General features: G+C 42.7%; 1 protein-coding gene across 1 annotated transcript in view; it reads left to right on the plus strand.

The window, feature by feature from the left end:
- Positions 1-4,740: 4,740 nt before the first annotated feature.
- GADL1 (glutamate decarboxylase like 1) overlaps positions 4,741-27,220 on the plus strand; it is a 140,899-nt gene continuing 118,419 nt past the window's right edge. Inside the window, exon 1 of the mRNA XM_038772720.1 lies at positions 4,741-4,835. Coding sequence (XP_038628648.1) covers positions 4,829-4,835 — 7 coding nt within the window. The 5' untranslated portion in view covers positions 4,741-4,828. The remainder of the gene's footprint in view (positions 4,836-27,220) is intronic.

Below are 27,220 nucleotides of genomic sequence, written 5' to 3' on the forward strand. Positions count from 1 at the left end.
TTCGTACAGATTTATTACTCTACTTATTTTACTTGCACATAGTTACTATTCTATTTATTCTGTCAATGATGCGTCTAGCATTATTGCGATTTATTGTCTCCCCTTTTAGACTGTGAGCCCACTGTTGGGTAGGGACTGTCTCTATATGTTGCCAATTTGTACTTCCCAAGCGCTTAGTCCAGTGCTCTGCACATAGTAAGCGCTCAATAAATACGATTGATGATGATGATGATGATTTATTCTGATGACACCTGTCCACATGTTTTGTTTTGTCGCCTGCCTCCCCCTTCTAGACTGTGACCCGTTGTTGGGTAGGGACCGTCTCTATATGTTGCCAATTTGGACTTCCCCAGTGCTTAGCACAGTGCTCCGCACACAGGAAGCGCTCAATAAATACGATTGAGAAAGAGAGCTTGGGTTCAGGTACCCTTCTGAACCACAGTTAAGAATTAAGGAGAAGCAAAACGCAGAGACTTGCACCTTGCGATTGCTAACACTCCGTTTGTACAGATTTATTACTCTACTTATTTTACTTGCACATATTTACTATTCATTTTGTCAATTATGCGTCTCTAGCTTTATTGCGATTTATTGTCTCCCCCTTTTAGACTGTGAACCCACTGTTGGGTAGGGACTGTCTCTATATGTTGCCAATTTGTACTTCCCAAGCGCTTAGTCCAGTGCTCTGCACACAGGAAGCGCTCAATAAATACGATTGATGATGATGATGATGATGATGATTTATTCTGATGACACCTGTCCACATGTTTTGTTTTGTCGCCTGCCTCCCCCTTCTAGACTGTGACCCGTTGTTGGGTAGGGACCGTCTCTGTATGTTGCCGACTTGGACTTCCCCAGCGCTTAGCACAGTGCTCCACACACAGGAAGCGCTCAATAAATACGATTGAGAAAGAGAGCTTGGGTTCAGGTACCCTTCTGAACCACAGTTAAGAATTAAGGAGAAGCAAAACGCAGAGACTTGCACCTTGCGATGGCTAACACTCTTGTTTGTACAGATTTATTACTCTACTTATTTTACTTGCACGTATTTACTATTCATTTTGTCAATGATGCATCTCTAGCTTTATTGCGATTTATTGTCTCCCCCTTTTAGACTGTGAGCCCACTGTTGGGTAGGGACTGTCTCTATATGTTGCCAATTTGTACTTCCCAAGCGCTTAGTCCAGTGCTCTGCACATAGTAAGCGCTCAATAAATACGATTGATGATGATGATGATGATGATTTATTCTGATGACACCTATCCACATGTTTTGTTTTGTCGCCTGCCTCCCCCTTCTAGACTGTGACCCGTTGTTGGGTAGGGACCATCTCTATATGTTGCCGACTTGGACTTCCCCAGCGCTTAGCACAGTGCTCCGCACATAGGAAGCACTCAATAAATACGATTGAGAAAGAGAGCCTGTGTTCAAGTACCCTTCTGAACCACAGTTAAGAATTAAGGAGAAGCAAAACGCAGAGACTTGCACCTTGCGATTGCTAACACTCCGTTTGTACAGATTTATTACTCTACTTATTTTACTTGCACATATTTACTATTCATTTTGTCAATTATGCGTCTCTAGCTTTATTGCGATTTATTGTCTCCCCCTTTTAGACTGTGAACCCACTGTTGGGTAGGGACTGTCTCTATATGTTGCCAACTTGTACTTCCCAAGCGCTTAGTCCAGTGCTCTGCACACAGGAAGCGCTCAATAAATACGATTGATGATGATGATGATGATGATGATTTATTCTGATGACACCTGTCCACATGTTTTGTTTTGTCGCCTGCCTCCCCCTTCTAGACTGTGACCCGTTGTTGGGTAGGGACCGTCTCTATATGTTGCCAATTTGGACTTCCCCAGCGCTTAGCACAGTGCTCCGCACACAGGAAGCGCTCAATAAATACGATTGAGAAAGAGAGCCTGGGTTCAAGTACCCTTCTGAACCTCAGTTAAGAATTAAGGAGAAGCAAAATGCAGAGACTTGCACCTTGCGGTGGCTAACGCTCTGTTTGTACAGATTTATTACTCTACTTATTTTACTTGTACATATTTACTATTCTATTTATTTTGTCAGTGATGTGTCTAGCTTTATTGCTATTTATTCTGATGACTTGACACCTGTCCACATGTTTTGTTTTGTCGCCTGCCTCCCCCTTCTAGACTGTGACCCGTTGTTGGGTAGGGACCGTCTCTATATGTTGCCGACTTGGACTTCCCCAGTGCTTAGCACAGTGCTCTGCACATAGGAAGCGCTCAATAAATACGATTGAGAAAGAGAGCCTGTGTTCAAGTACCCTTCTGAACCACAGTTAAGAATTAAGGAGAAGCAAAATGCAGAGACTTGCACCTTGCGATGGCTAACACTCTGTACAGATTTATTACTCTACTTATTTTACTTGCACATATTTACTATTCATTTTGTCAATGATGCGTCTCTAGCTTTATTGCGATTTATTGTCTCCCCCTTTTAGACTGTGAACCCACTGTTGGGTAGGGACTGTCTCTATATGTTGCCAATTTGTACTTCCCAAGCGCTTAGTCCAGTGCTCTGCACACAGGAAGCGCTCAATAAATACGATTGATGATGATGATGATGATGATGATTTATTCTGATGACACCTGTCCACATGTTTTGTTTTGTCGCCTGCCTCCCCCTTCTAGACTGTGACCCGTTGTTGGGTAGGGACCATCTCTATATGTTGCCGACTTGGACTTCCCCAGCGCTTAGCACAGTGCTCCACACACAGGAAGCGCTCAATAAATACGACTGAGAAAGAGAGCTTGGGTTCAAGTACCCTTCTGAACCACAGTTAAGAATTAAGGAGAAGCAAAACGCAGAGACTTGCACCTTGCGATGGCTAACACTCTTGTTTGTACAGACTTATTACTCTACTTATTTTATTTGCACATATTCACTATTCTATTTATTTTGTCAATGATGCGCCTCCAGCTTTATTGCTATTTATTCTGATGACACCCGTCCTCCTCCTCATCAATCGCATTTATTGAGCGCTTTACTATGTGCAGAGCACTGTACTAAGCGCCTGGGAAGTCCAAATTGGCAACATCTAGAGACAGTCCCTACCCAACCGTGGGCTGACCCCTGTCCACCTGTTTTGTCGTCTGCCTCCCATTTCTAGACTGTGACCCGTTGTTGGGGAGGGACCGTCTCCGTAGGTTGCCAACTTGGATTTCCCCAGCGCTTAGCACAGTGCTCCGCACACAGGAAGCGCTCAGTCAATGCGATTGATTGAATGAATGAATGAATGAATGAATGGGGCGGGATTAGAACCCACGGCCTCGGCCTCATTCGCTCCCACGGCTTCAACTATCACCTCTACGCTGATGACACCCAGATCTCCATCTCTGCCCCTGCTCTCTCCCCCTCCCTCCAGGCTCGCATCTCCTCCTGCCTTCAGGACATCTCCCTCTGGATGTCCGCCCGCCACCTAAAGCTCAACATGTCGAAGACTGAGCTCCTTGTCTTCCCTCCCAAACCTTGTCCTCTCCCTGACTTTCCCATCTCTGTTGACGGCACTACCATCCTTCCCGTCTCACAAGCCCGCAACCTTGGTGTCATCCTCGACTCCGCTCTCTCATTCACCCCTCACATCCAAGCCGTCACCAAAACCTGCCGGTCTCAGCTCCGCAACATTGCCAAGATCCGCCCTTTCCTCTCCATCCAAACCGCTACCCTGCTCATTCAAGCTCTCATCCTATCCCGTCTGGACTACTGCACTAGCCTTCTCTCTGATCTCCCATCCTCGTGTCTCTCTCCACTTCAATCCATACTTCATGCTGCTGCCCGGATTATCTTTGTCCAGAAACGCTCTGGACATATCACTCCCCTCCTCAAAAACCTCCAATGGCTACCGATCAATCTGCGCATCAGGCAGAAACTCCTCACCCTGGGCTTCAAGGCTCTCCATCACCTCGCCCCCTCCTACCTCACCTCCTTTCTCTCCTTCTACTGCCCAGCCTGCACCCTCCGCTCCTCCACCACTAATCTCCTCATTGTACCTCGCTCTCGCCTGTCCCGCCATCGACCCCCGGCCCCCGTCCTCCCCCAGGCCTGTAATGGCCTCCCTCTGCCCATCCGCCAAGCTGGCTCTCTTCCTCCCTTCAAGGCCCTACTGAGAGTTCACCTCCTCCAGGAGGCCTTCCCAGACTGAGCCCTCTCCTCCCCCTCTCCATCCTCCCCGCATCTTACCTCCTTCCCTTCCCCACAGCACCTGTATATATGTATATATGGTTGTGTGTATTTATTACTCTATTTATTTATTTATTTTACTTGTACATTTCTATCCTACTTATTTTATTTTGTTGGTATGTTGGGTTCTGTTCTCTGTCCCCCCCTTTTAGACTGTGAGCCCACTGTTGGGTAGGGACTGTCTCTATGGGATGCCAATTTGTACTTCCCAAGCGCTTAGTACCGTGCTCTGCACATAGGAAGCGCTCAATAAATACGATTGATTGATTGATTGATTGAGGCCGGGGGCTCTTCCCTCAGAGCCGGCCGGGCGTGCGCGCGCGCGCGCGCGGACACGACCAAACGCGCGCGGACGCGACCAGGCGCGCGCGCGCGCGCGAACGGGGCCGTGCGTGCGCGCGAACGCGACCAAGCGCGCGCGAAACTTGACCAGGCGCGCGTGCGCGCGGACGGGGCCGTGCGTGCGCGCGCACCCGACGAGGCGCGCGCGCGCCCCCTCCCGGCTTTTGGTCCCCAGCTGCGGCCGGCGGGAGCAGTGCGCGGGGCCGCGCTTCTTCCGCGCTCCTCCTTCCTTCTTCCCGCGGGGGCGTCCATCCCACTGCCGGCGCCCACATGGACGGTAAAGACGCCCCTTCCCGCCCGGGACACAGCAGGGGCAGCTTGACAGGAGGAAGGGGCGGGCACGGCCGGCGGGGTAGCATCCTTCCCCCCCCCCCCCCCCCCCCCCCCCGCCTAGAAATAATAATAATAATAGTGACATTTATTAAGCGCTTACTACATAGCTTTAATTCGACCGTAGCTTTAATTCTGTTCGTTCCGACGCCTTTGACACCTGTCTACGTGCTCTGTTTTGCCGCCCGTCTCCCCCTTCTAATGATAGTGGTGGCATTTGTTAAGCGCTTGCTCTGTATATATATTATATAGTGTATAGATAGTAGAGTGTAGTATGTATATTATAGAATATAAGTCTATAGAAGATGTAAGAATATAATCTAAGAACATTATTTATAATATACCTATATTCTACAATATAATGTTATTAGATGATAATGATCATGTATAGCATCATCATAATATATCATAATAATCATATTGTAGATAATACATATTATATATTATATATGATAATACTATAGATTGATATGTAACATATATTATAATATTGCAATATTATAATACATTATATTATATATAATATAATATATTGATATAATATAATAATATAATATAATTATATTATAATGATTATATCAATATATTATATTATATATAATATATTATAACATAATATATTGATATAATATGATATAATAATATAATATAATTATATTATAATGTTTATATATCAATATATCATATTATATATAATATAATATATTATAATATAATATATTGATATAATATGATATAATAATATAATATAATATAATATAATTATAATGACCATATATATCATCATAATAATATATCATAAGAATCATATTATATATGATGCATATTATATATTATATATAATAATATATTATATTATATAATTACATTATATAAGAATGATAGCTTTAATTCTATTCGTGCCGATGATTTTGACTCCTGTCTGCACCTGTCTGCAAAGCACATAGCAAGCGCTTAACAAATGCCACCATTATTAATATTATTAGGTGCAAAGCACTGTTCTAAGCGCCCGGGGGGGCTACAAGGTAATCAGGTTGGCCCACTTGGGGCTCACAGGCTCAGTCCCCATTTTACAGATGAGGTAACTGAGGCACAGAGAAGTATATGTATTATAGAATATAAGTCTATATAATATATAAGAATATAATAGAAGAATATTATCCATAATATAATTATATTCTATAATATAATATGATTATATTATAATCATATTATACATCATCATAGTATGTATCATAATAATCATATTATATATACTAATATATATCATATTATATAATTATATTATATAAGAATTATTGCTTTAATTCTATTCGTTCTGACGATTTTGACACCTGTCTACATGCTTTGTTTTGTTGCCCATCTCCCCCTTCTAATAATAATAATGATAATAGTGGCATTTGTTAAGCGCTTACTATGTGCAAAGCACATAGTAAGCGCTTAACAAATGACTATTATCATTATTATTATTATCATTATTATTATTATTATTATGTGCAAAGCACTGTTCTAAGCACTCGTGGGGGGGGCTACAAGGTGATCAGGTTGTCCCACTTGGGGCTCACAGGCTCAGTCCCCATTTTACAGATGAGGTAACTGAGACACAGAGAAGTATATATATTATAGAATATAATTATATTCTATAATATAATATAATAATAATGTAATATATATTATATAATAATATATAATTATATAAGATTATTGCTTTAATTCTATTCATTCTGACGATTTTGACACCTGTCTACATGCCTTGTTTTGTTGCCCGTCTCCCCCTTCTAATAATAATAATAATGGTGGCGTTTGTTAAGCGCTTACTATGTGCTTTGCTTTGCACATTGTAAGCGCTTAACAAATGCCACCATTATTATTATTACTATTATGTGCAAAGTACTGCTCTAAGCGCTCGGGGGGGGGGCTACAAGGTAATCAGGTTGTCCCACTTGGGGCTCACTGGCTCAGTCCCCATTTTACAGATGAGGTAACTGAGGCACAGAGAAGTATATATATATATATATTATACAATATAGTTATATTCTATAATATAATATATTATATTGTATTATTAATTATATTATATAAGAATTATAGCTTTAATTCTATTCGTTCCGACGATTTTGACACCTGTCTACGTGCTTTGTTTTGTCGCCCATCTCCCCCTTCTAATAATAATGGTGGCATTTGTTAAGCGCTTACTATGTGCAGTGGTGCTTACTAAGTACTATGTGCTTACTATGTGCAATGGTGGCATTTGCACATAGTAAGCGCTTAACAAATGCCACCATTATTATTATCATTAGGTGCAAAGCACTGTTCTAAGCGCTCAGGGGGGCTACAAGGTGATCAGGTTGTCCCACTTGGGGCTCACAGGCTCAGTCCCCATTTTACAGATGAGGTAGCTGAGGCACAGAGAAGTATATGTATTATAGAATATAAGTCTATAAAATATAAGAATATCATGTAGAATATATAACATATTCTATAATATATTATATTATGATATAATAATCACATTACATATCATCATAATATATATCATAATAATCATATTATATATACTATATATTATATATAATGATATATATTCTATTATATAGTTATATTATATTATATAAGAATTATAGCTTTAATTCTGTTCGTTCCGACGATTTTGACACCTGTCTACATGCTTTGTTTTGTTTCCCATCTCCCCCTTCTAATAATAATAATAATGGTGGCATTTGTTAAGCGCTTACTATGCCACCATTATTATTATTGTTATGTGCAAAGCACTGTTCTAAGCGCTCGGGGGGGGCTACAAGGTGATCAGGTTGTCCCACTTGAGGCTCACAGTCTCAATCCCCATTTTACAGATGAGGTAACTGAGGCACAGAGAAGTATATATATTATAGAATATAATTATATTCTATAATGTAATATTATTATATTACAATATAATAATATTATATATATAATAATATGTTAATATATATGATATAATATAATTATATTATATAAGAATTATAGCTTTAATTCTGTTCGTTCTGACGATTTTGACACCTGTCTACATGCTTTGTTTTGTTGCCCGTCTCCCCCTTCTAATAATAATAATAATGCCACCATTATTATTATTATTATTATGTGCAAAGCACTGTTCTAAGCACTCGGGGGGGGCTACAAGGTGATCAGTTTGTCCCACTTGGGGCTCACAGGCTCAGTCCCCATTTTACAGATGAGGTAACTGAGGCACGGAGAAATATATATATTATAGAATATAATTATATTCTATAATATAATATTTTTATATTGTAATATAATAATATTATATACAATAGATTATATAATATATAATAATATATTTTACATTATATAATTATATTATGTAAGAATTATAGCTTTAATTCTATTCGTTCCGACGATTTTGACATCTGTCTACATGCTTTGTTTTGTTGCCCGTCTCCCCCTTCTAATAATAATTATAATGGTGGTATTTGTTAAGGGCTTTCTATGTAGTAAGCACTTAACAAATGCCACCATTATTATTATTATTATGTACAAAGCACTGTTCTAAGCGCTCGGGGGGGGGGCTACAAGGTGATCAGGTTGTCCCACTTGGAGCTCACAGGCTCAGTCCCCATTTTACAGATGAGGTAACTGAGGCACAGAGAAGTTAAGGTTCCCCATTCTAGACTGTGAGCCCACTGTTGGGCAGGGACCGTCTCTATATGTTCATTCATTCAATCGTATTTATTGAGCGCTTCCTGTGTGCAGAGCACTGGACTAAGCGCTTGGGAAGTGCAAGTTGGCAACATACAGAGACGGTCCCTACCCAACAGTGGGCTCACAGTCTAGAAGGGGGAGACAGAGAACAAAACCAAACATATTAACAAAATAAAATAAATAGAATATGTACAAGTAAAATAAATAGAGTAATAAATACGTAAAAACATATATACATATATACAGGTGCTGTGGGGAAGGGAAGGAGGTACGGCGGGGGGATGGAAAGGGGGAGGAGGGGACTTCTAGACTGTGAGCCCACTGTTGGGCCCCCCTTCTAATAATAATGGTGGTATTTGTTAAGCGCTTACTATGTGCAAAGCACTGTTCTAAGTGCTGCAAGGTGATCAGGTTGTCCCACTTGGGGCTCACAGGCTTAGTCCCCATTTTACAGATGAGGTAACTGAGGCACAGAGAAGTTGTTCCCCCTTCTATTCATTCAATCGTGTTTATTGAGTGCTTACTGTGTGCAGAGCACTGTACTAAGCGCTTGGGAAGTACAAGTCGGCAACATATAGAGACGGTCCCTACCCGACAGTGGGCTCACAGTCTAGAAGGGGGAGACAGAGAACAAAACATATTAACAAAATAAAATAAATAGAATATGTACAAGTGAAACAAATGAATAAATAGAGTAATAAATATGTACAAACATATATACATATATACAGGTGCTGTGGGGAAGGGAAGGAGGTAAGGCAGGGGGGATGGAGAGGGGGAGGAGGGGACTTTTAGACTTTGAGCCCACTGTTGGGTAGGGACTGTCTCTATATGTTCATTCAATTGCATTTATTGAGCGCTTACTGTATGCAGAGCACTGTACTAAGCGCTTGGGAAGTACAAGTTGGCAACATATAGAGACAGTCCCTACCCAACAGTGGGCTCACAGTCTAGAAGACAGTCTCTGTGTTGCCAACTTGTACTTCCCAAGTGCTTAGTACAGTGCTCTGCACACAGTAAGCGCTCAATAAATACGATTGAATGAATGAATGAATGAAGTGGCTTGCCCAAGTTCACACAGCTGACAAGTGGCAGAGCCGGGATTCGAACCCATGACCTCTGACTCCCAAGCCCTCGCTCTTTCCACTGAGCCACGCAGCCCGCTGTTGGGTAGGGACCGTCTCTATCTGTTGCCGACTTGCACTTCCCAAGCGCTTAGTACAGTGCTGTGCACACAGTCAGCGCTCAATAAATGCGATTGAATGAATGCAAAGCACTGTTCTAAGCGCCGAGTTCAGGACTAAGTACAGGGCTTTGCGCTCAGTAAATAAGACCAAATGAAGGGATTTGGAAACAGTTCAGGTCATTGCTTGAAGCCCCCCTCCTCTATCAATCAATCAATCATATTTATTGAGCACTTACTGTGTGCAGAGCACTGTACTAAGCGCTTGGGAAGTACAGGTTGGCAACATATAGAGATAGTCCCTACCCAACAGTGGGCTCACAGTCTAAAAGGGGCTCCCAGTCTAACTGCGAGCCCGTTGTTGGGTAGGGATTGTCTCTATTTGTTCCCGAATTGTCCTTTCCAAGCGCTTAGTACAGTGCTCTGCACACAGTAAGCGCTCACTAAATACGATTGAACGACTGGTCCTGCTGCCCTTTGCTTGGACCAAGTTGGAGGGAATAATAATAATAATGATGGCATTTGTTAAGCGCTTACTATGTGCCGAGCACTGTTCCAAGCGCTGGGGGAGATACAAGGTGATCAGGTTGTTCCACGTGGGGCTCATTGTCTTCATCCCCATTTTACAGATGAGGGAACTGAGGCACAGAGAAGTCAAGAGAGGTGGAGCCCACAGGGCACACGCTTGTTGGACAGGACTGGAAAGTGCAAGGCAGAATTGAGTTTAGGTGAAAAGCAGCGGGACTTAGTGGCAAGAGCTTGGGCTGGGGAGTCTGAGGTTGTGGGTTCTAATCCCGGCTCCGCCACTTGTCAGCAGTGTGACTTTGAGCCAGTCATTTCCCTACTCTGTGCCTGTTACCTCCTCTGTAAAATGGGGATGAAGACGGTGAGCCCCACGTGGGACAACCTGATCACCTTGTATCTGCCCCAGTGCGTAGAACAATCAATCAATCAATCAATCAATCAATTTTATTTATTGAGCGCTTACTGTGTGCAGAGCACTATACTGAGCGCTTGGGAAGTACAAGTTGGCAACATATCGCGACAGTCCCTACCCAACAGCGGGCTCACAATCTAGAAGGGAGAGACAGAGAACAAAACAAAACATATTAACAAAATAAAATAAATAGAATAGATATGTACAAGTAAAATAAATAAATAAACAGTGACCCGTACTTCCCAAGCGCTTAGTACAGTGCTCTGCACACAGTAAACGCTCAGTAAATATGATTGAATGAATGAATGCTCGGCAAATACCATCATTATCAAAAGCAACTGGACAAAAAAAAATCCATTAAAAGGATGTGGATTATGTGGATAATTTCTTTGTGCCTTTTTTAGGGTACTTGAATTGTGGGCCTGTGAGATTATTCGGTGCTGCCCTGGCTGTTGCAACTGACCTATTTATTTTATTTTGTTAATATGTTTGGTTTTGTTGTCTGTCTCCCCCTTTTAGACAGTGAGCCCACTGTTGGGTAGGGACTGTCTCTATATGTTGCCAACTTGTACTTCCCAAGCGCTTAGTCCAGTGCTCTGCACACAGTAAGCGCTCAATAAATACGATTGATTGATTGATTGTTGAGAGAAGGGCATTCCTTCAGCGATAACTCTTATTTAAGCCGGGGCCTAATTCATCCTGCTACCGAGAACACCTTAATTAACAACTATTTGTCGAAGGGACCGTCTCCGGGGAATGTTACATCACCAGGACAAGCTCATCTGTTTGTCCCAAGAGTGTTGGTTGTCAGGGCATAGGTACATGGATCTCTGGAGTTTGGGAGAAAACCTGTGTTGACAATTTGAGTTTAAAAAGATGTTCTGAGGACGGTGGATTGTTTTCTTACACTTCCATTTTTTTTTTAATTGGGTCCTTCATAATAATGATAATAATAATGATGATGGCATTTATTAAGCGCTTACTATGGGCAAAGCACTGTTCTAAGCGCTGGGGAGGTTGGGCTTGGTTCTTATCAAAATTAAGTTACTTGGTATATATTGGTATATATACCAAGTATATATACCAAGTATATATCAAAATTAAGTTACTTGGTATATATTGGTATATATACCAAGTATATATACCAAGTATATATACCAACTTGGTATATATACCAAGTTACTTGGTGTATATATATATTCAGCACCTGTATATATGTATATATGTTTGTACATATTTATTACTCTATTTATTTATTTATTTATTTATTTTACTTGTACATATCTATTCTATTCTATTTATTCTATTCTATTTATTTTATTTTGTTAGTATGTTTGGTTTTGTTCTCTGTTCTTTTGTTCTCTGTCTCCCCCTTTTAGACTGTGAGCCCAATGTTGGGTAGGGACTGTCTCTATATGTTGCCAATTTGTCCTTCCCAAGCGCTTAGTACAGTGCTCTGCACATAGTAAGCGCTCAATAAATATGATTGATTGATTGATTGGTAATCAGAGGATAGCTTTGGATAATGAAATGAAATTGCTTCCATTGTAAAGCCAGCAATTTGTATTTTAAATGGACACTATAAATCTTTCCGTACTCTTTACCTGATCACAAAGGTGTGTAGGACAGATCGGGTAATGATAGTAATGATGGTATTTGTTGATGATGATGGCATTTTATTAAGTGCTTACTATGTGCAAAGCACTGTTCTAAGCGCTGGGGAGGCTACAAGGTGATCAGATTGCCCCATGGGGGGCTCACAGTCTTAATCCCCATTTTACAGATGAGGTAACTGAGGCACAGAGAAGTTAAGTGAATTGCCCAAAGTCACACAGCTGACAATTGGCTGAGCCGGGGTTTGAACCCATAACCTCTGACTCCAAAGCCTGGGCTCTTTCCACTGAGCCACGCTGCTTCTCATGTGTTAAGCGCTTACTATGTGCGAAGCACTGCTCTAAGCGCTGGGGGGGGGGATACAAGGTGAGCAGGTTGTCCCACGTGCGACTCACAGTCTTAACCCCCATTTTTCAGATGGGGTAACTGAGGCACCGAGAAGTGAAGTGACTTGCCCAAAGTCACACAGCTGGCAAGTGGTGGAGCCGGGATTAGAACCCATGACCTCTGACTCCCAAGCCCGGCCTCTTTCCGCTGAGCCACGCTGCATCTCAGGGTACTTCAGACTGGCTCCTCCGTTTGGGAACCCCCTTTTAATAGTATAAATTTAGAGGATTTAACAAACCGCTGTGGGAAGTTTCAGCATTCCTGATGAAAGTGAAACCATGGTAAACCTCTAATAGACAAATGGAGTTTTATTTTGACTTCTTTTATGGAATTTCATTCAAAATAGATTTTTTACTGTTCACCTGGCCTCTATGAATGGGGGTTTTATGCGTGTTTTCCAAAGTCTAAGCAAGGTGGGATCAAATCAGTGTGATTAATGTGATCAGTATTTTTTTTTTCAAAGATTGCTTTTCCCCCTACAGAGGTTTCGGAACTGCTATCTTACAAGTCCTAGTTAGTTGGAGATTTGGAAATGGGAAGATGCCCTTGTAATAGTTGATCCAGAGGATTGGTCTGAGAAGTCAGAACAGTGTTGGGTGGGGTGGCAGAGGCAGGCTTGCTTAAAAGAAGTATCCCATCCCCTTGGATATTTTTTTTCCTGGCCTGTTTATGATGTTGTGATGATTAAGTGCTTCCTCTGTGTGTTTCATCTTCCTCATGAACAGAGCTCCCTTTTGTTTTCAGTAAATCAGTGTTGTTTGTTGAATGCTTATCAATCAATCGTATTTATTATATGCTTCTATTGTGCACCTCACTGTACTGTTTGGGAGAATGCACTGCAGTTAGACGTGTTTGCTGCCCTCAGAGAGCTTACAGGGGGGGAAACTGACATGAAATTACAGGTAAGGGAAGCAACAAAGTATACTGATATGTATACATATACTATGGGGAGGGGAGAGTACCCAAGTGCATCCGAGAAGCTTAGGGTTCTCAAAGCATAGCGTTGAGAGCTTATACTGGAAAGAGGAGGAGATATTTCACTGGGTCTTTGAACATGGGGAGGGTGTTGGATTTTGGGATTTACAGGGGAAGGGGATGAGCAAAGGGTTGACGTTGGGTGAGGCGAAAGTGAGAGACAGTGAGTAGGTTGGAATTAAGAGTGAAGCCTGTGGGCTAGGTTATGGTGGACCAGTAGCAAGGATAAGGAAGGGGAAGAGAGCCGATAGACGTGAAAAGTTTCTTCTTGATGCAGAGGTGGATGGGCAGCCATTGGAGGCACTTGAGGAGTATTCATTCATTCAGTCTTATTTATTGAGCGCTTACTGTGTGCAGAGCACTGTACTAAGTGCTTGGGAAGTACAAATCGGCAACATAAGGAGACGGTCCCTACCCAACAACGGGCTCACAGTCTAGAAGGGGGAGGTAGACAACAAAACAAGTAGACAGGTGTCAATACCATCAGAATAAATAGAATTATAGCTATATACACATCATTAATGAAATAAATAGATAAATATACACAAGTGGTGTGGGGAGGGGAAGGGGGTAGGGTGAAGGGAGGGAGATGGGGAGGAGGAGGAGGAGAGGAAAAGGGGGTGCTGAGTCTGGGAAGGCCTTCTGGAGGAGGTGAGCTCTCAGTAGGGCTTTGAAGAGAACTAGTTTGGAGGATGTGTGGAGGGAGGAGTGGAAGAAGAGGAAAGGAGGGGCTTAGTTGGGGAAGGCCTCTTGGAGGAGATGTGCCTTCAATAAGGCTTTGAAGGAGGGAGAGAAATCATCTGTCGGATTTGAGGAGGGAGGGGTTCCATGCCAGAGACAGAACATGGGCAACGGGTTCGCGGCGAGATAGGCAAGATTGAGGTGCAGTGAGCATACTAGCATTAGAGGAGCTAAAAGATGTGGGCTGGGTTGTAGTGGGAGAGTAGTGACGTGAGGTAGACGGGGCAAGTGTTGGAGTGCTTTAAAGCCAATGGTGAGGAGGTTTTGTTTGCTATGGAGGTGGATAGACAACCAGGCAACCAGTGCAGTTTCTTGAGGAGTGGGGAAACATCTTGAACGCTTTTGTATAAAATGATACAGGCAGCAGAGTGAATGAAATCTGGACTGGAGAGGGGAGAGACAGGAGGCTGGGAGGTCAGTAAGAATACTGATACAGTAATCAAGATGGGATAGGATAAGTGATTGGGTTAACGTGGTAGCAGTTTGGATGGAAGCAGGGAGGGAGTGTGTCTGTGTCTGTTTATTGTTGTATTGTACTCTTCCATTTGCTTAGTATACATGAATGAACACGGATGAATGAATGCAGTGCTTTGTACACAGTAAGCGTTCAATAAATGCGATTGAGTGACTTCAGCGCTTGGGAATGTAACGGAGTTGGTAGACACATCCGTACTACATCTCCAAAACACAAGGCAACGGGCCTTTCTAATGGAGAGGATTGTACAATCATCATCATCAATCGTATTTATGGAGCGCTTACTATGTGCAGAGCACTGTACTAAGCGCTTGGGAAGTACAAATTGGCAACGTATAGAGACAGTCCCTACCCAACAGTGGGCTCACAGTCTAAAAGGGGGAGATAAAATAAAATACAGTAAATACAATAAAATATCAGCGCTTAGAACAGTGCTTTGCACATAGTAAGCGCTTAATAAATGCCATTATTATTATTATTATTATATCAGCAAGAAAAAGTTGAGGCAATTAAGATACTTTTGATTGATACAGCCTAATAGTCCTGAATAACATATTAGTTTAAAACAAAGTTTTGGGGTCCCAGTTCTGAAACTTTTGCATTGAATTCATCTATTATCAAAACAGAAAAGACAGTATTGAAGTGGCAGATATTTGGGGCATCACCCCATATTTTAGATTGTCTTGAGATTACTTTTATTTCTATTAAAAATTTATGAAGCTGGAAGCAGCATGGCCTAATGGTAAGAGCATGGGCTTGAGAGTCAGAGGACCTGGATTCTAATGTTAGCTCTGTCAGTTGCTTGCTGGGTGACCTTGGGCAAGTCACTTAACTTCTCTTTGCCTCAGTTTCTCCACTTCGAACATGGGGATTAAATTCATTCCTTCATTCATTCGTATTCATTGAGCACTTACTGTGTGGAAAGCATTGTATTAAGCACTTGGGAGAGTACAGTAAAGCAACAGGCACATTCCCTACCCACAACGAGCTCACAATCTAGAGGGGGAGGTAGACATTAATATACATTCATAAATAGATATATACAGATATATTTGTGTGCTGTGGGGATGGGAGAAAGGAGCAAGTAAAGGCAACGCAGATGAATTCTGGGCTGTTGTGGATAACAGAAAAATTGCCTCATTGATACTGGATGATCGGCAAGGGCTGTCGAGCCACAGTAAGAGCAGCTAGGATCACGTAGACTCCTGGCTGAGGGATTCTGCGGTGGTAATGGACCGTCCACGGTTCTGGACATTTATCGTTTCAGGGCTCGAATATGTCACTGAGTATCAATGCAAGGAAAACCTTCCTGTTCTCTATGAAGGCAAGCTGTTTAATTGTCAAATAGTCATTTGAGTAACATGTTCATGCATGTTTTTGGCTCAAAACACAGGTTGGCATAGCTGATAAATCAATTCCAAAACACACAACTTCTTTGACTAGTAATGGTGCAGAGTAGCCCGACGAGCTGCAGAGCATAGCTGGATGGGGAGAAAAGCAGGGTTGTCTCTCTCCATTCCTGATCGTCTTGTGGGAGCGGGACTGAGATCCCAGAGAAGAGTCTGGCCCTTGGCAGGTAGTGTCAGCTCCTGGAGGCACTTTTTACTTTTGATCACTGTGGTATTCATGAGAGTTCTTAGTATGTGCCCAGCACTGGGGTAGGTCCAGGATAATCAGATTGGACATGGTCCCCATCCCACGTGAGGGTCACAGTCTGAATGGGGTTGAAAAGCTAATCTGTGTGTTCCCGAGTACATTATACGCCACTCCGGACACGTTGGCTCTCAGCGAATTTATCAGTGATGATGACCATGATAATAAAAAGTCGGAGAGGAAATGTCTTGCTCTCACCCTCTCTCCAGTTTCTTCTCCTGCCCTCTCCTCTCCTCCAGCTTCTCTTCCCTGACCCCAACTCTCTGCCTCTCCCCTTCTGCCTTCCTCATTTGTATGAAGTGGGCATCCGTGTGGATGTTAGTGGCTGAGTGTTGTATCTGGGTGTGTGTCTGTTTGGGAGATGTCTGTGTATCAGCATGTCTCCCCCCCTAAAGACTGTAAGCTCTCTGTGGACAGGGAAGGTGTCTACCAACTCTGTACAGTGTATACAGAGAAGCAGCGTGGCTCAGTGGAAAGAGCCCGGGCTTGGGAGTCAGAGGTCATGGGTTTGAATCCCGATTCCGCCACTTGTCAGCTGTGTGACTTTGGGCAAGTCACGTCACTTCTCTGTGCCTCAGTTACCTTATCGGTAAAATGGGGATTAAGACTGTGAGTCCTATGTGTGATAACCTGATTACCTTGTATTCCCTCCCCCAGTGCTTAGAACAGTGCTTGGCACATAGTAAGCACTTAACAAATGACATCATCATTATTATTATTATTACAGTGCTCTGCACACAGTCAGCGCTCCATAAATAGCATTGATTGATTGGAAATCTGTGAAACTTTTTTTTTAGAAAAATGATCTGGTCAGGAGAGTGAAGTGTGGAGCTGGAGAGGGTTTAGGCTGAAGACAAGGAGAGCAGCAGTAGATCAGACAGAAATCAGACAGGATATGACAAATGCTTGAACCAGTGTGGTAGCAGTTTGGATGGAGAGGATGGAGCAAATTATAGAGATGTAGTGGAGGTAGAATCGACGAGATTTTTGTGACTGACTGCATGTGTGGGTTGAAGTAGAGAGATGAGTCAAGAATAATGCCAAGGATCCAAGCTTATGAGACAGGAAGGAGGGTGGTGTTGTCTGCAGTGATGTGAAAGAGAGTTTGAGAAGGAAGATGAGAGATTCAGTTTTGGTCATGTTGATTTTGAGGCAACTGTGGGACATTCAGGTAAACCTGTCCTAAAGGCAGAAGGAAATGTGAGATTGCACAGAAAGGGAGAGGTTGGGGCTGGAGATGTAAATTTGGGAGTCATCTGGGTAGGGATGGTAATTGAAACTACGGAAGCAGATGATCTAGACTGTGAGCCCGCTAATGAGTCCGGACCGTCTCTATGTGTTGCAAACTTGTACTTCCCAAGCGCTTAGTACAGTGCTCTGCACACAGTAAGTGCTCAATAAATATGATTGAATAAATGAATTAATCTCTACAAGGGAGTGGATGTAGATGGAGAATAGAAGGGGATCCAGACCTGAGCCCCACAGGTAGGGGGTGGGAGTCAGAGGAGGAAATGGCAAATGAGATTGAAAAGGAGTAGCCAAAGAAGTAGGAGAACCAAGAGAGGAAAGTGTGTGTTTGGTAGTGTTTCCAGAACGAGGGGGTGCTCCACAAGTGTTGAAGGAGTTTACGAGGTGGTGATCATTGGTGACTTTGCCAAGAGCAGTTTCAGAGAAGTGGAAGGGCGGAAGCCAGATTGTGTGGGGTCTAGAAGGGAGTTGGAAGAGAGGAAAAAGAGGTAGCAGGAGTAAACAACCCATTCAAAGAGTTTGGACAGGAATAGTAGGAGGGAGATGGTGGCAATAACTGCAAGTGGCAGTAGGGTCAAGGGAAGGAAAGCAGAGGGGAAGGAGCCATTGACGAGTGAGCATGTTAAGACAGGGAAGAAAGAAGGATAGGCACAAGTGTTTTAATAAGATGTGAAGGGATGTGGTTGGATGCACAGATGGAGAGGGAAGGATTTTTGAAAAGACGGGAGCTCCTATTGGGAGACAGCTGAAAAGGATGAGAGACTAGATATGGGAATTGGAGGCGTTATGGTCTGGGAAGACGGGGGAAATTTGGGGAGTTCATGCCAAATGGCTTCAGTTTTGTTGAAACAGATGGCAAGGTCGTTGGGGGGGAAAGATGGGTTAGGTGGAACTACTGGGGGTGTAATTAGAGAGTTGAAAGTCAGAAACAGTTTTCTAAAAAATCCTGGCCATGTCCCTACACATATGCAGGTTAGATAGAGGGCAAGGGAGAAGGGGAAATGAAAGCCAGAAGCTCAGCTGCTTCCACCCTAATACCACAGTTTCTGGGTGAAACAAGAAAACCGGAGGTTGGTCTTTCTTCCCAAACTCTCCCTTATTCCCAAACCGGGGGCTTCTTCCATGCCTGTGAAGGGGAATTAGAGTGAGTTTGTCCTGTGATCCTTTCCTGAGGGACTTAGATGGAGCTGGAACGCAATGTTAATGTAGCTGCCAGTCAAGCAGTTTCTGCTTTGAGACTCTGGTGCAGGAATAACTTTGGGCCACGTTTTAGTGGTACTGGTGTTGGTTCCCTTCTTTGCACTAGGGCCAGAACTGGGGCCACCCCCTCTCAGTGTGGCTTTTGGCCATTGTGGACTCTTAAAGGGGCTTGATATCCAAACTCGTTGAGCCGGCGTTATGAACCATAAAAACCAGGGCACTCCTAAAAGAGAAAATACCAATCTACTCATAATCGTGAGAACCTTTGCCCTGTGCAATTAGACCTAATCACTGCAAGCCATGGAAGTCACTTTGACTTCGGTACAGTGAAATTCAAAACTGGAAGCTTACGGCATATGTCAAGAGGAGCAATTGAGCATAATAAAATAAGTTTTAAAAGCTAGCCGGAATAGGCTTGAGGTCTCACATGTGACTGATAAATGCACTTATATGTGCATTTTATTAGGTTTGTTTCATTTTGATCCTGACATCTAGAGCATCCCACTTGGATTCATGCCAGAGCTGCTGTGACTGTGGAGAAAACTGGACACTTACCCAGGGCTATTATCTACTAGAGGCTTCCTGTGGTCATGGGAGGAGTCACCATGTTTGCAGGAGATCCACCATGGCCCATTTAACAGCACCCTCCCTCTTTTTCATCTTCTGTCTTTCCATAAGTCCTCAAGATACATCTACCTTGCTGCAGCCCCCAGTATAAAAATAGCTCTGACAGTTCTGAAGAGAAAGGGACGCAACCACTGCAGATAAGGCAGAGAGAGAAAGCTCACTTTACCTGGAGGCCAGATCCTCATCCTGCCCATTAGATTGTCATCTCCTCCTCTGAAGTGTAAGCTTATTCTGGGCTGGGAATGTGTCTACCAACTCCATTATAGTGTACTCTCCCAAGTGCTTGGTACAGTGCTTTGCCCACAGTAAGCACTCAGTAAATTCATTGGCTGGTTTCCTTCCAGTACATAGCATTTACCAAAGTCATAACCTGGCTCTGGTTTCTGCAGACATTCAATAGAGAAATTCAATCCTGGGACTGACAAGTCATCACTCTGGGACCTGCAAACTGCATTCTGTTGTCCCTAAGTGGTGATGGCCTCAAGCAAGAGAGAAGTATGTAGTTTTTTTCTATAGGCCTTTTTTGGGGATGGGAGGGGTGGGGGAGATTGATAAATTCAAAGTTGCTTCTTGGGGATTTTTCTTGGGGCAGATAATAGGTGCTCCTGTCAAGGCATTAAATAATCAGGGGCCCTAAAATGTGGCTAGCTAAAAATAATAATTCAGAAAATAAATGGGTGATCCTAAAATAATCCATTTTTTTTGTACTTGAAAGGACAGGAATGTGTGTATCTTGAATGTTCAAAAATATAGAAGAAACAGTTTTTTGAAAGGTGCACAAATCCAATAACAGGAATATACGTTTCCTGAGATAAGGCGGGGAGTGTGGGGGGGGAGTTTGGGTTTTGCAAATTCAGGTATTGAAAATGGAAATACTATGTTAGAATTATTGGGTTTTAACCTTTAAGAGCGCCTCAATCTATGGAACATTTAAAATGATGGTAATTGGAAAATACAGCATAGATTCTTTTTCCATTTGATTTATGATTGCTATTTAGGCTCTGCTCAGAATGAAACAACTGGCCAGTTATGGGCAGAAGGTTCAGATCAAACCTTCGACATGCTTGTATTTCGGAAACAGAAGACCCAGAAAGCAAAAAAGTATTTCTTGGCCAGGTAGACTATTTGGTCATTTGAACCAACCAGTTTGAGGTTTAACGTGGCAGATACAGAAGTCCCAAATTTGACGTGGCAGATACAGAAGTCCCAAATTTGAAGGCGCGACCCATTGCCAGCAAAGTCATCAACATATCCTAAATTACCCCCAGGCTGTATACCCGCATTAAGGACTTCATGAGCCTTCTATTAGCTTAGGGGACCTTGAACCTGTAGGGATTGGGGTTGCACTAGGGTGGCCTTGGAGAATGTATTCTGGATTTTAGGTTCAGTGAAAGGGCCCGATCTCAACCCCTTCTGGAGAACTGTTTGGAACTAGACCATTTTGAGACCATTCTGGTGGGTTTGGTGGGAGGTGTGAAGGCCTCTTGGAGAGATCATTTAAAATCTACAAATTGGCCCAAAAGTAGGGACTTCAAAGCCACCATAGCCCCAACCACAGGGTTCACAGGAGCTCATGAAGAATGCTGAGGGCTGGGGGCAGTCCTCAGACTATGTTTAATCTGTGTCAGTAAATGGTGAGGAAATGCAGTATCACCCATCTCTCAATTCAGCTGTTAACACTTCCCTGGGCTGTCTGGTCTCTCGGGGAGTTCCTCAGGATCTCATTCCCTTTCACACTTCTGACCCATTCATTCACTCATATTGATTAAGTGCTTACTGTGTGCAGAGCACTGTACTAAGTGCTTGGGAAAGAACATTAAAACAGTAAACAGTGAAATCCCAATCCCTGCCCACAATGAACTCACAATGTAGAGGCAGGGAGACAGACATCAATACAAATAAATAAAATTGCAGATATATACATATGTGCCGTGGGGCTCGGGGTTAGGGGAAAAGCAAAGGGAGCAAGTTAGGGTGATGCAGAAGGGTGTGGGTGATGAGGAAAAGTGGGGCTTAGTCTGGGTAGATCTCTTGAAGGAGATCAATCAATCAATCAGTCGTATTTATTGAGCGCTTACTGTGTGCAGAGCACTGTACTAAGCACTTGGGAAGTACAAGTTGGTGTGCCTTCAATAAGGTTTTGTGGTCTGGGAGAAGTAATTGTCAGATTTGAGAAGGGAGGGTGTTCCAGGCCAGAGGCAGGATGTGGGCCAGGGGTTGGTGGTGAGAAGAAAAAAGGAAGAAATTTTATATCACTTTCATACTTGATTAGCATTAAGATATGGTAAACAATTTACTAGCATTAATACATGCCAAGTAGTCTCAAGTTATTTTTTGCAGTATTGTTCCTGAGCGTTCACAATATCACAATATTTTCCTTTCTTCGAAAGGTGTTACAAGGTATTTTAGCTATATTCCTATATTTGAAATGTTTGCTATAGCACGGTAGACTTTAAAACGTAAATTAATGTGCTGTGACCAATTATTAAATTGCATTTCTTAGTTCACTTTATAATTCTCCCTGCAGTCATTCCAGACGATTGCTAGAACTATGGGATGAGTATACTGATCCTCTAGAAAAGACTCAGCAAATCCCTTCAGTCTACTTTATCAAAAGATCTGGTCCATGCAGGAGTTGGCAAGGTTATGTGGTCACAAGGACCTCCTTTTTAATTTTCATTCTGATTCAGATAGATGTCATAATACTGCAAAGTCAATGATTTATTCAGGTGGAGGGGAATTGCCTCAAACTACAGGTTGACAAGGATTATTGACATATGATGTGATATATCTGTTTAGAAAGCATTTAAATTACTGGATCCCATTTCCTGGCTTCAGGCGATGCATTTGACATAGGAACCCAGTGTAGAAGGAATGATGGCATAACTTTTTTTGGTCTTGAAAAATTGGCCTTTTCATCACCTATTGTAAGTGAATGGTTGATTACAAAGCCTGTATTAATTACTAGCATGAGTATATGGCCTTTATTAAGCCTGGGGAAGATACAAAGATAATAGTTCAAACACAGTCCCTGTCCCACGTAGGACTCATAACCTGCCGTATCCCCGTTTTATGGGTGAGGAAATTGAGGCTCGGAGAGGATAAATGACTTTCCCAAGGTCACGTAGCTGGCCAGTGACAGAGTTGGGACCAAAACCTAGCTCTCCTGAATCTTAATCCCACTTTCCAAGTCGGTCATTAGACCTCTATCATGTACTGAATGATTTCCAATTCTATAGTTCATTTTGTGCAGTGCAAACCTAGCCTTCAGAATGCCAAGTTGGCTTTTTTGAAAGGAGGCACTTTGAAGTAAAGAACCTAAACGTGTAAAATGTTCTAGGCCTGCTGGACTTGCCCCTGACAGCATTTTAAGTGCATGTTTTGAAGCTGAAGGCCATTTAGTTTTAATGAAAATGAAGTTACTGAATTCCTGTGGTGGAGTCACTAATGATCCACCTTTTATATTGAAATAAAACCTGTAACCCTTGCAGGAGTCTCCACCTTTCTTTCTCAAATTACTCTGAGGTAAATCTTCCTGTGACGTTTTTATCTGTTCTCATAGACATTATTTTTTTGTGTTTCATAAGCAGAATTGGTATCTCTCATTGTGAAGTCAGAGGGTTCCACTAAAATTTTTTGGCTTATGTTCCAGTTCCTCACAACTTCTACCATAGATAAGTGTGTAATATTAAAGTAGAACACAGTTTCAAGACTTTTTTTCCAAGTTTTTCTGTAGTTTTAAATTTTATTGTTTTCATACCACCCATGCGTTCTCATGTTTCCACAATTTCTGTGCCTTATAAAGGGAAGACTGATATTGACCTTGAAAATAAAATGAGACAAAGATCTTCGGCATATAGTGATTTTGGTGTAGTCACAATATTTAGTACCAAGTAATGAGGAGGAGTCTGTTGTTGCCCTTAAAGAGTGAAGGCATGATACTAAACCAGCAAGAAGCTCTGTAGAAACACAGTTTTGTTTTGCTTTTTTCTTGGGATAGCATTCCGGTGATTCTCATGAATTGGGGTGTTGAAAAATGGTTAACAACAAAAGCAGTGCAGTGATGAACTCTCTAGCTCAGATTACAGTCTTCTAGCATGAAGGGAGGGAAACTATGATGAGAAACAAGGTGCATGGCTGTCCTGAGTGTGGCCTAGTGGAAAGAGCACAGGCTTGGGAGTCAGAGGATCTGGGTTCTAATCCTGACTCCACCATGTACCTGCTGGGTGACCTTGGGTAAGTTATTTCTCTGTGCCTCAATTTCCTCATCTATAAAATGGGGATTAAGACTGTGAGCCCCATGTGGGGCGTGAACTGCGTCCAACCTTGTATCTACCCTAGCATTTTGTATAGTGCCTGGCACGTAAGCACTTAACAAATACCATTTTTATTTTTTAAAAGAGGGTGTCACCAGTCAACCTGACTCCAAATTCCATTGATTAATTAGATACCACTCTCTTAAATGCCAGGTCACCTGCTTGCTTATTCCCAGCCCATCCTGCTCTTGCCCAGGTAGCATTTGGATCCCCAATGGGCATGTTCTAAAACCTGTTGGTACTACTTTTTCATTGTCGTATTTCCTGCATTCTTCAAGGTGTTATGGTTCGTAGCCTCCCATCTCCCAGTTGTCCTCCCATTTCACTGATAGCTTTATTCCCACTTCTCTCCTCTCTCTGCTATCACCAACCTCTCCTTGTTTTGTCCTTCTTTTTAAACCTCCTAAAATGTCCTCATTTGAGAACCAACTATTGAGAGTACTGCCCAATTCAATTTCTGTCCCATATTTCTTTCATCTTTCTCATCTAAACTCCTTCCCTGTCACCAAACCTGAGATTATTTGCTCTACCATTCCTGACCTGCAATCTGAATTTTTCCTTCTTGGTTGAACAGCTGTTTTTAAAGGTCTCCAGTGACCTTTTAGCCACATCCACTAGTCTCTTTTCTCTTAGAATCTTTCCTGACTTCTTTGCGCCTTTGATGCTGTCACTGTTCTCTTCTTTTTGAAAATGTATCTGGCCTTGGTTTCAAGAACATAATGCAATCCTGGTTTTCTGCCTACCAAGGTTTCTCCAAAACGGGTTTGAGTCATTTCCTCTTATTGCCTTATACCTCTTTGTGTTGGAAGCTCTCTCACCCTGAAGTTATGACTATTACCTCTGGATGGATAGGCTCCCGAATCTTTGACCTTGACATCATACCCATTCTCCAGGCTCCTATTTCCTTCTGCCGTAAGGACTTCATAAGAGAATTATACTTTTTAGCCTGTCTTTTCCAGTAGTTTGTAAGCTCCTCAAGAACAGGTACTTCTTTATTGATACCTCACGGTCTCTATTAAAATGTTCTGTTTGAAGTAGATTCGTAATGAGTACTATTGATAGAGATTATAGATTAAACTCGATTAGCTTGGGCTTGTCTATGCCACTTTGCTGCCTCTTGCCTGCCGTTCCAAATTTTACTTAGCACAAACCAAACTATTCAACTTCCTTCCAAAATCCTTTCCCGTGCACTTTCAACAGGGCTGTTGTCAGTCAGTCCTTCAATGGTATTTGAGTGCTCTCTGTGAATGGAGAACTGCAGTAACTAAGTACTGTATACTCTGCTTAGGAGAATATAGTACAATAAAGGTGGTAGACATGTTTTCCTGCCTACAGTCTGAACATCCATGAAGTCACATGTGTAATGCCAGGCGTGCAGGGTACTGTGATGATAATGTCGTCAGGGTCAGAGGCCGATGCACTAACCCTTCCCCACCCTGTGTTTGCCCCAGGCCTGAGCTCTGTGGGTCTCTGAGTGAGGGTTGGTTTGAATTCAATCTGTTGTTGTCCCTCCCAGATCACAGTTTCTGTACCTGCTGGTGGCAAAGAGGCAACAGAGTCTGTGGGTGGAGTTGGGCACCACAGACTCTCTTTCCCCGCTGGCCATAAGGGCCACAGGTGCCTCCGTTGACAAGCAATTTTCATAACCGAATGATGGTTCAGGGACTTGTCTTTATACCCGAGCCAACTTTTGGCCTGTCTACCTTACTTCTAGCACCGTTCTCCACCAACTGGCTTCCTTTCTCTGAAATATTTTCTTTAGCCATTTCTCAACTCTCCACGTCAGCCAAGCCACAGGTTCACCATCCCCAGAAGCTAACTCTCAATCCGAAAACCAATTGCAGAAACCATTTTTTATTTTGGTGATATCTTGCCATCTCCATTTCACCAAACAATAAGATTATATATACATTTTGTGCGTATGTTTCTGCTATTTATGTTCTTGGCCCAGACTTCATAAGACAATTATACTTTTTAGCCTGTCTTTTCCAGTAGTTTGTAAGCTCCTCAAGAACAGGTACTTCTTTATTAATACCTCACGGTCTCTATTAAAATGTTCTGTTTGAAGTAGATTCCTAATGAGTACTATTGATAGAGATTATAGATTAAACTCGATTAGCTTGGGCTTGTCTATTCCACTTTGCTGCTTTCTCCTCTTCCTTATAATAAAATAATAATTATGGTATTTAAGCACTGGAGTAGATACAAGGTAAGCAGATTGTCCCATTTGGGGCTCACATTCTTAATCCCCATTTTGCAGATGAGGTAACCGAGACATAGAGAAGTTAAGTGGCTTGCCCAAGGTGTCACAGCAGACACGTGGCAGATCTGGGATAAGAACCCATGACCTTCTGACTCCCAAACCCATGCTCTATCCACTAAGCCATTTGCTTCTTTCTACCTACCCACCATAGGCTGCTTTGGTATTCGTCAGTAGTCTCATTTCTATTTTACAGATAGGGAATTGAAGCTTAGAGAAATTTCAAGATTTCAATCTTGATGTAACATTTGTTGCTGCTGTTGCTCAGTACTCGAGCAGGGGGGGTTAAAGTCTTCCCATCTCTGCTTCAGACATCGTAGGATCCCTGCCATGAGGCAAGCATGTCTGTTGTCCCCAAATAGGTTTCAGGCTCAAAGTCTATGGATTTCAAGTTAGGGAGCTGCTAACGGTTCAAGCCTTAAGAATTCCTAAACTTGCCAACTACCAAACAGATCATCATGCTTATCCATTAGCATCGTTTCAGCTTCCTAAGACCACATCTAGCCATCTATCACATAGAAAATCAATCTGAAAACTTACCAGACATTCCTTTAGGGAATATCATTGTCCTTTGGGGTGCGACTGCATGTGCTTAATGCTGCCTTCCTACAGGGCCCTTGTGAACCTAAAGGGTGCAAAATAATTTTGAGGTTTTCCCGGGAATATTAGAAGGGAGGCCAACATTTTCCTTGATTTTGCTTACCTGCCACATTACCTCACCTCCCTTCTGTCCTTCTATAGCCCAGCCTCCACCCTCCTCTCCTCTGCCGCTAACCTCCTCACTGGGCCCCGTTCTCGCCTGTCCCACCATTGACCTCCGGCCCACATCTTTCCCCTGGCCTGGAATGCCCTCCCTCCACACATCCGCCAAACTAGCTCTCTTCCTCCCTTCAAAGCCCTGCTGAGAGCTCCCCTCCTCCAGGAGGCCTTCCCAGACTGAGCCCCCTTTTTCCTCTCCTCCTCCCCTCTCCATCAGCCCCCTGCCCTACAACACTTGTATATATTTGTATATACTTA

The sequence above is a fragment of the Tachyglossus aculeatus genome, chromosome 2 (genome assembly GCF_015852505.1).
Source record: "Tachyglossus aculeatus isolate mTacAcu1 chromosome 2, mTacAcu1.pri, whole genome shotgun sequence".
In the NCBI taxonomy this organism is placed as follows: Eukaryota; Metazoa; Chordata; class Mammalia; order Monotremata; family Tachyglossidae; genus Tachyglossus; species Tachyglossus aculeatus.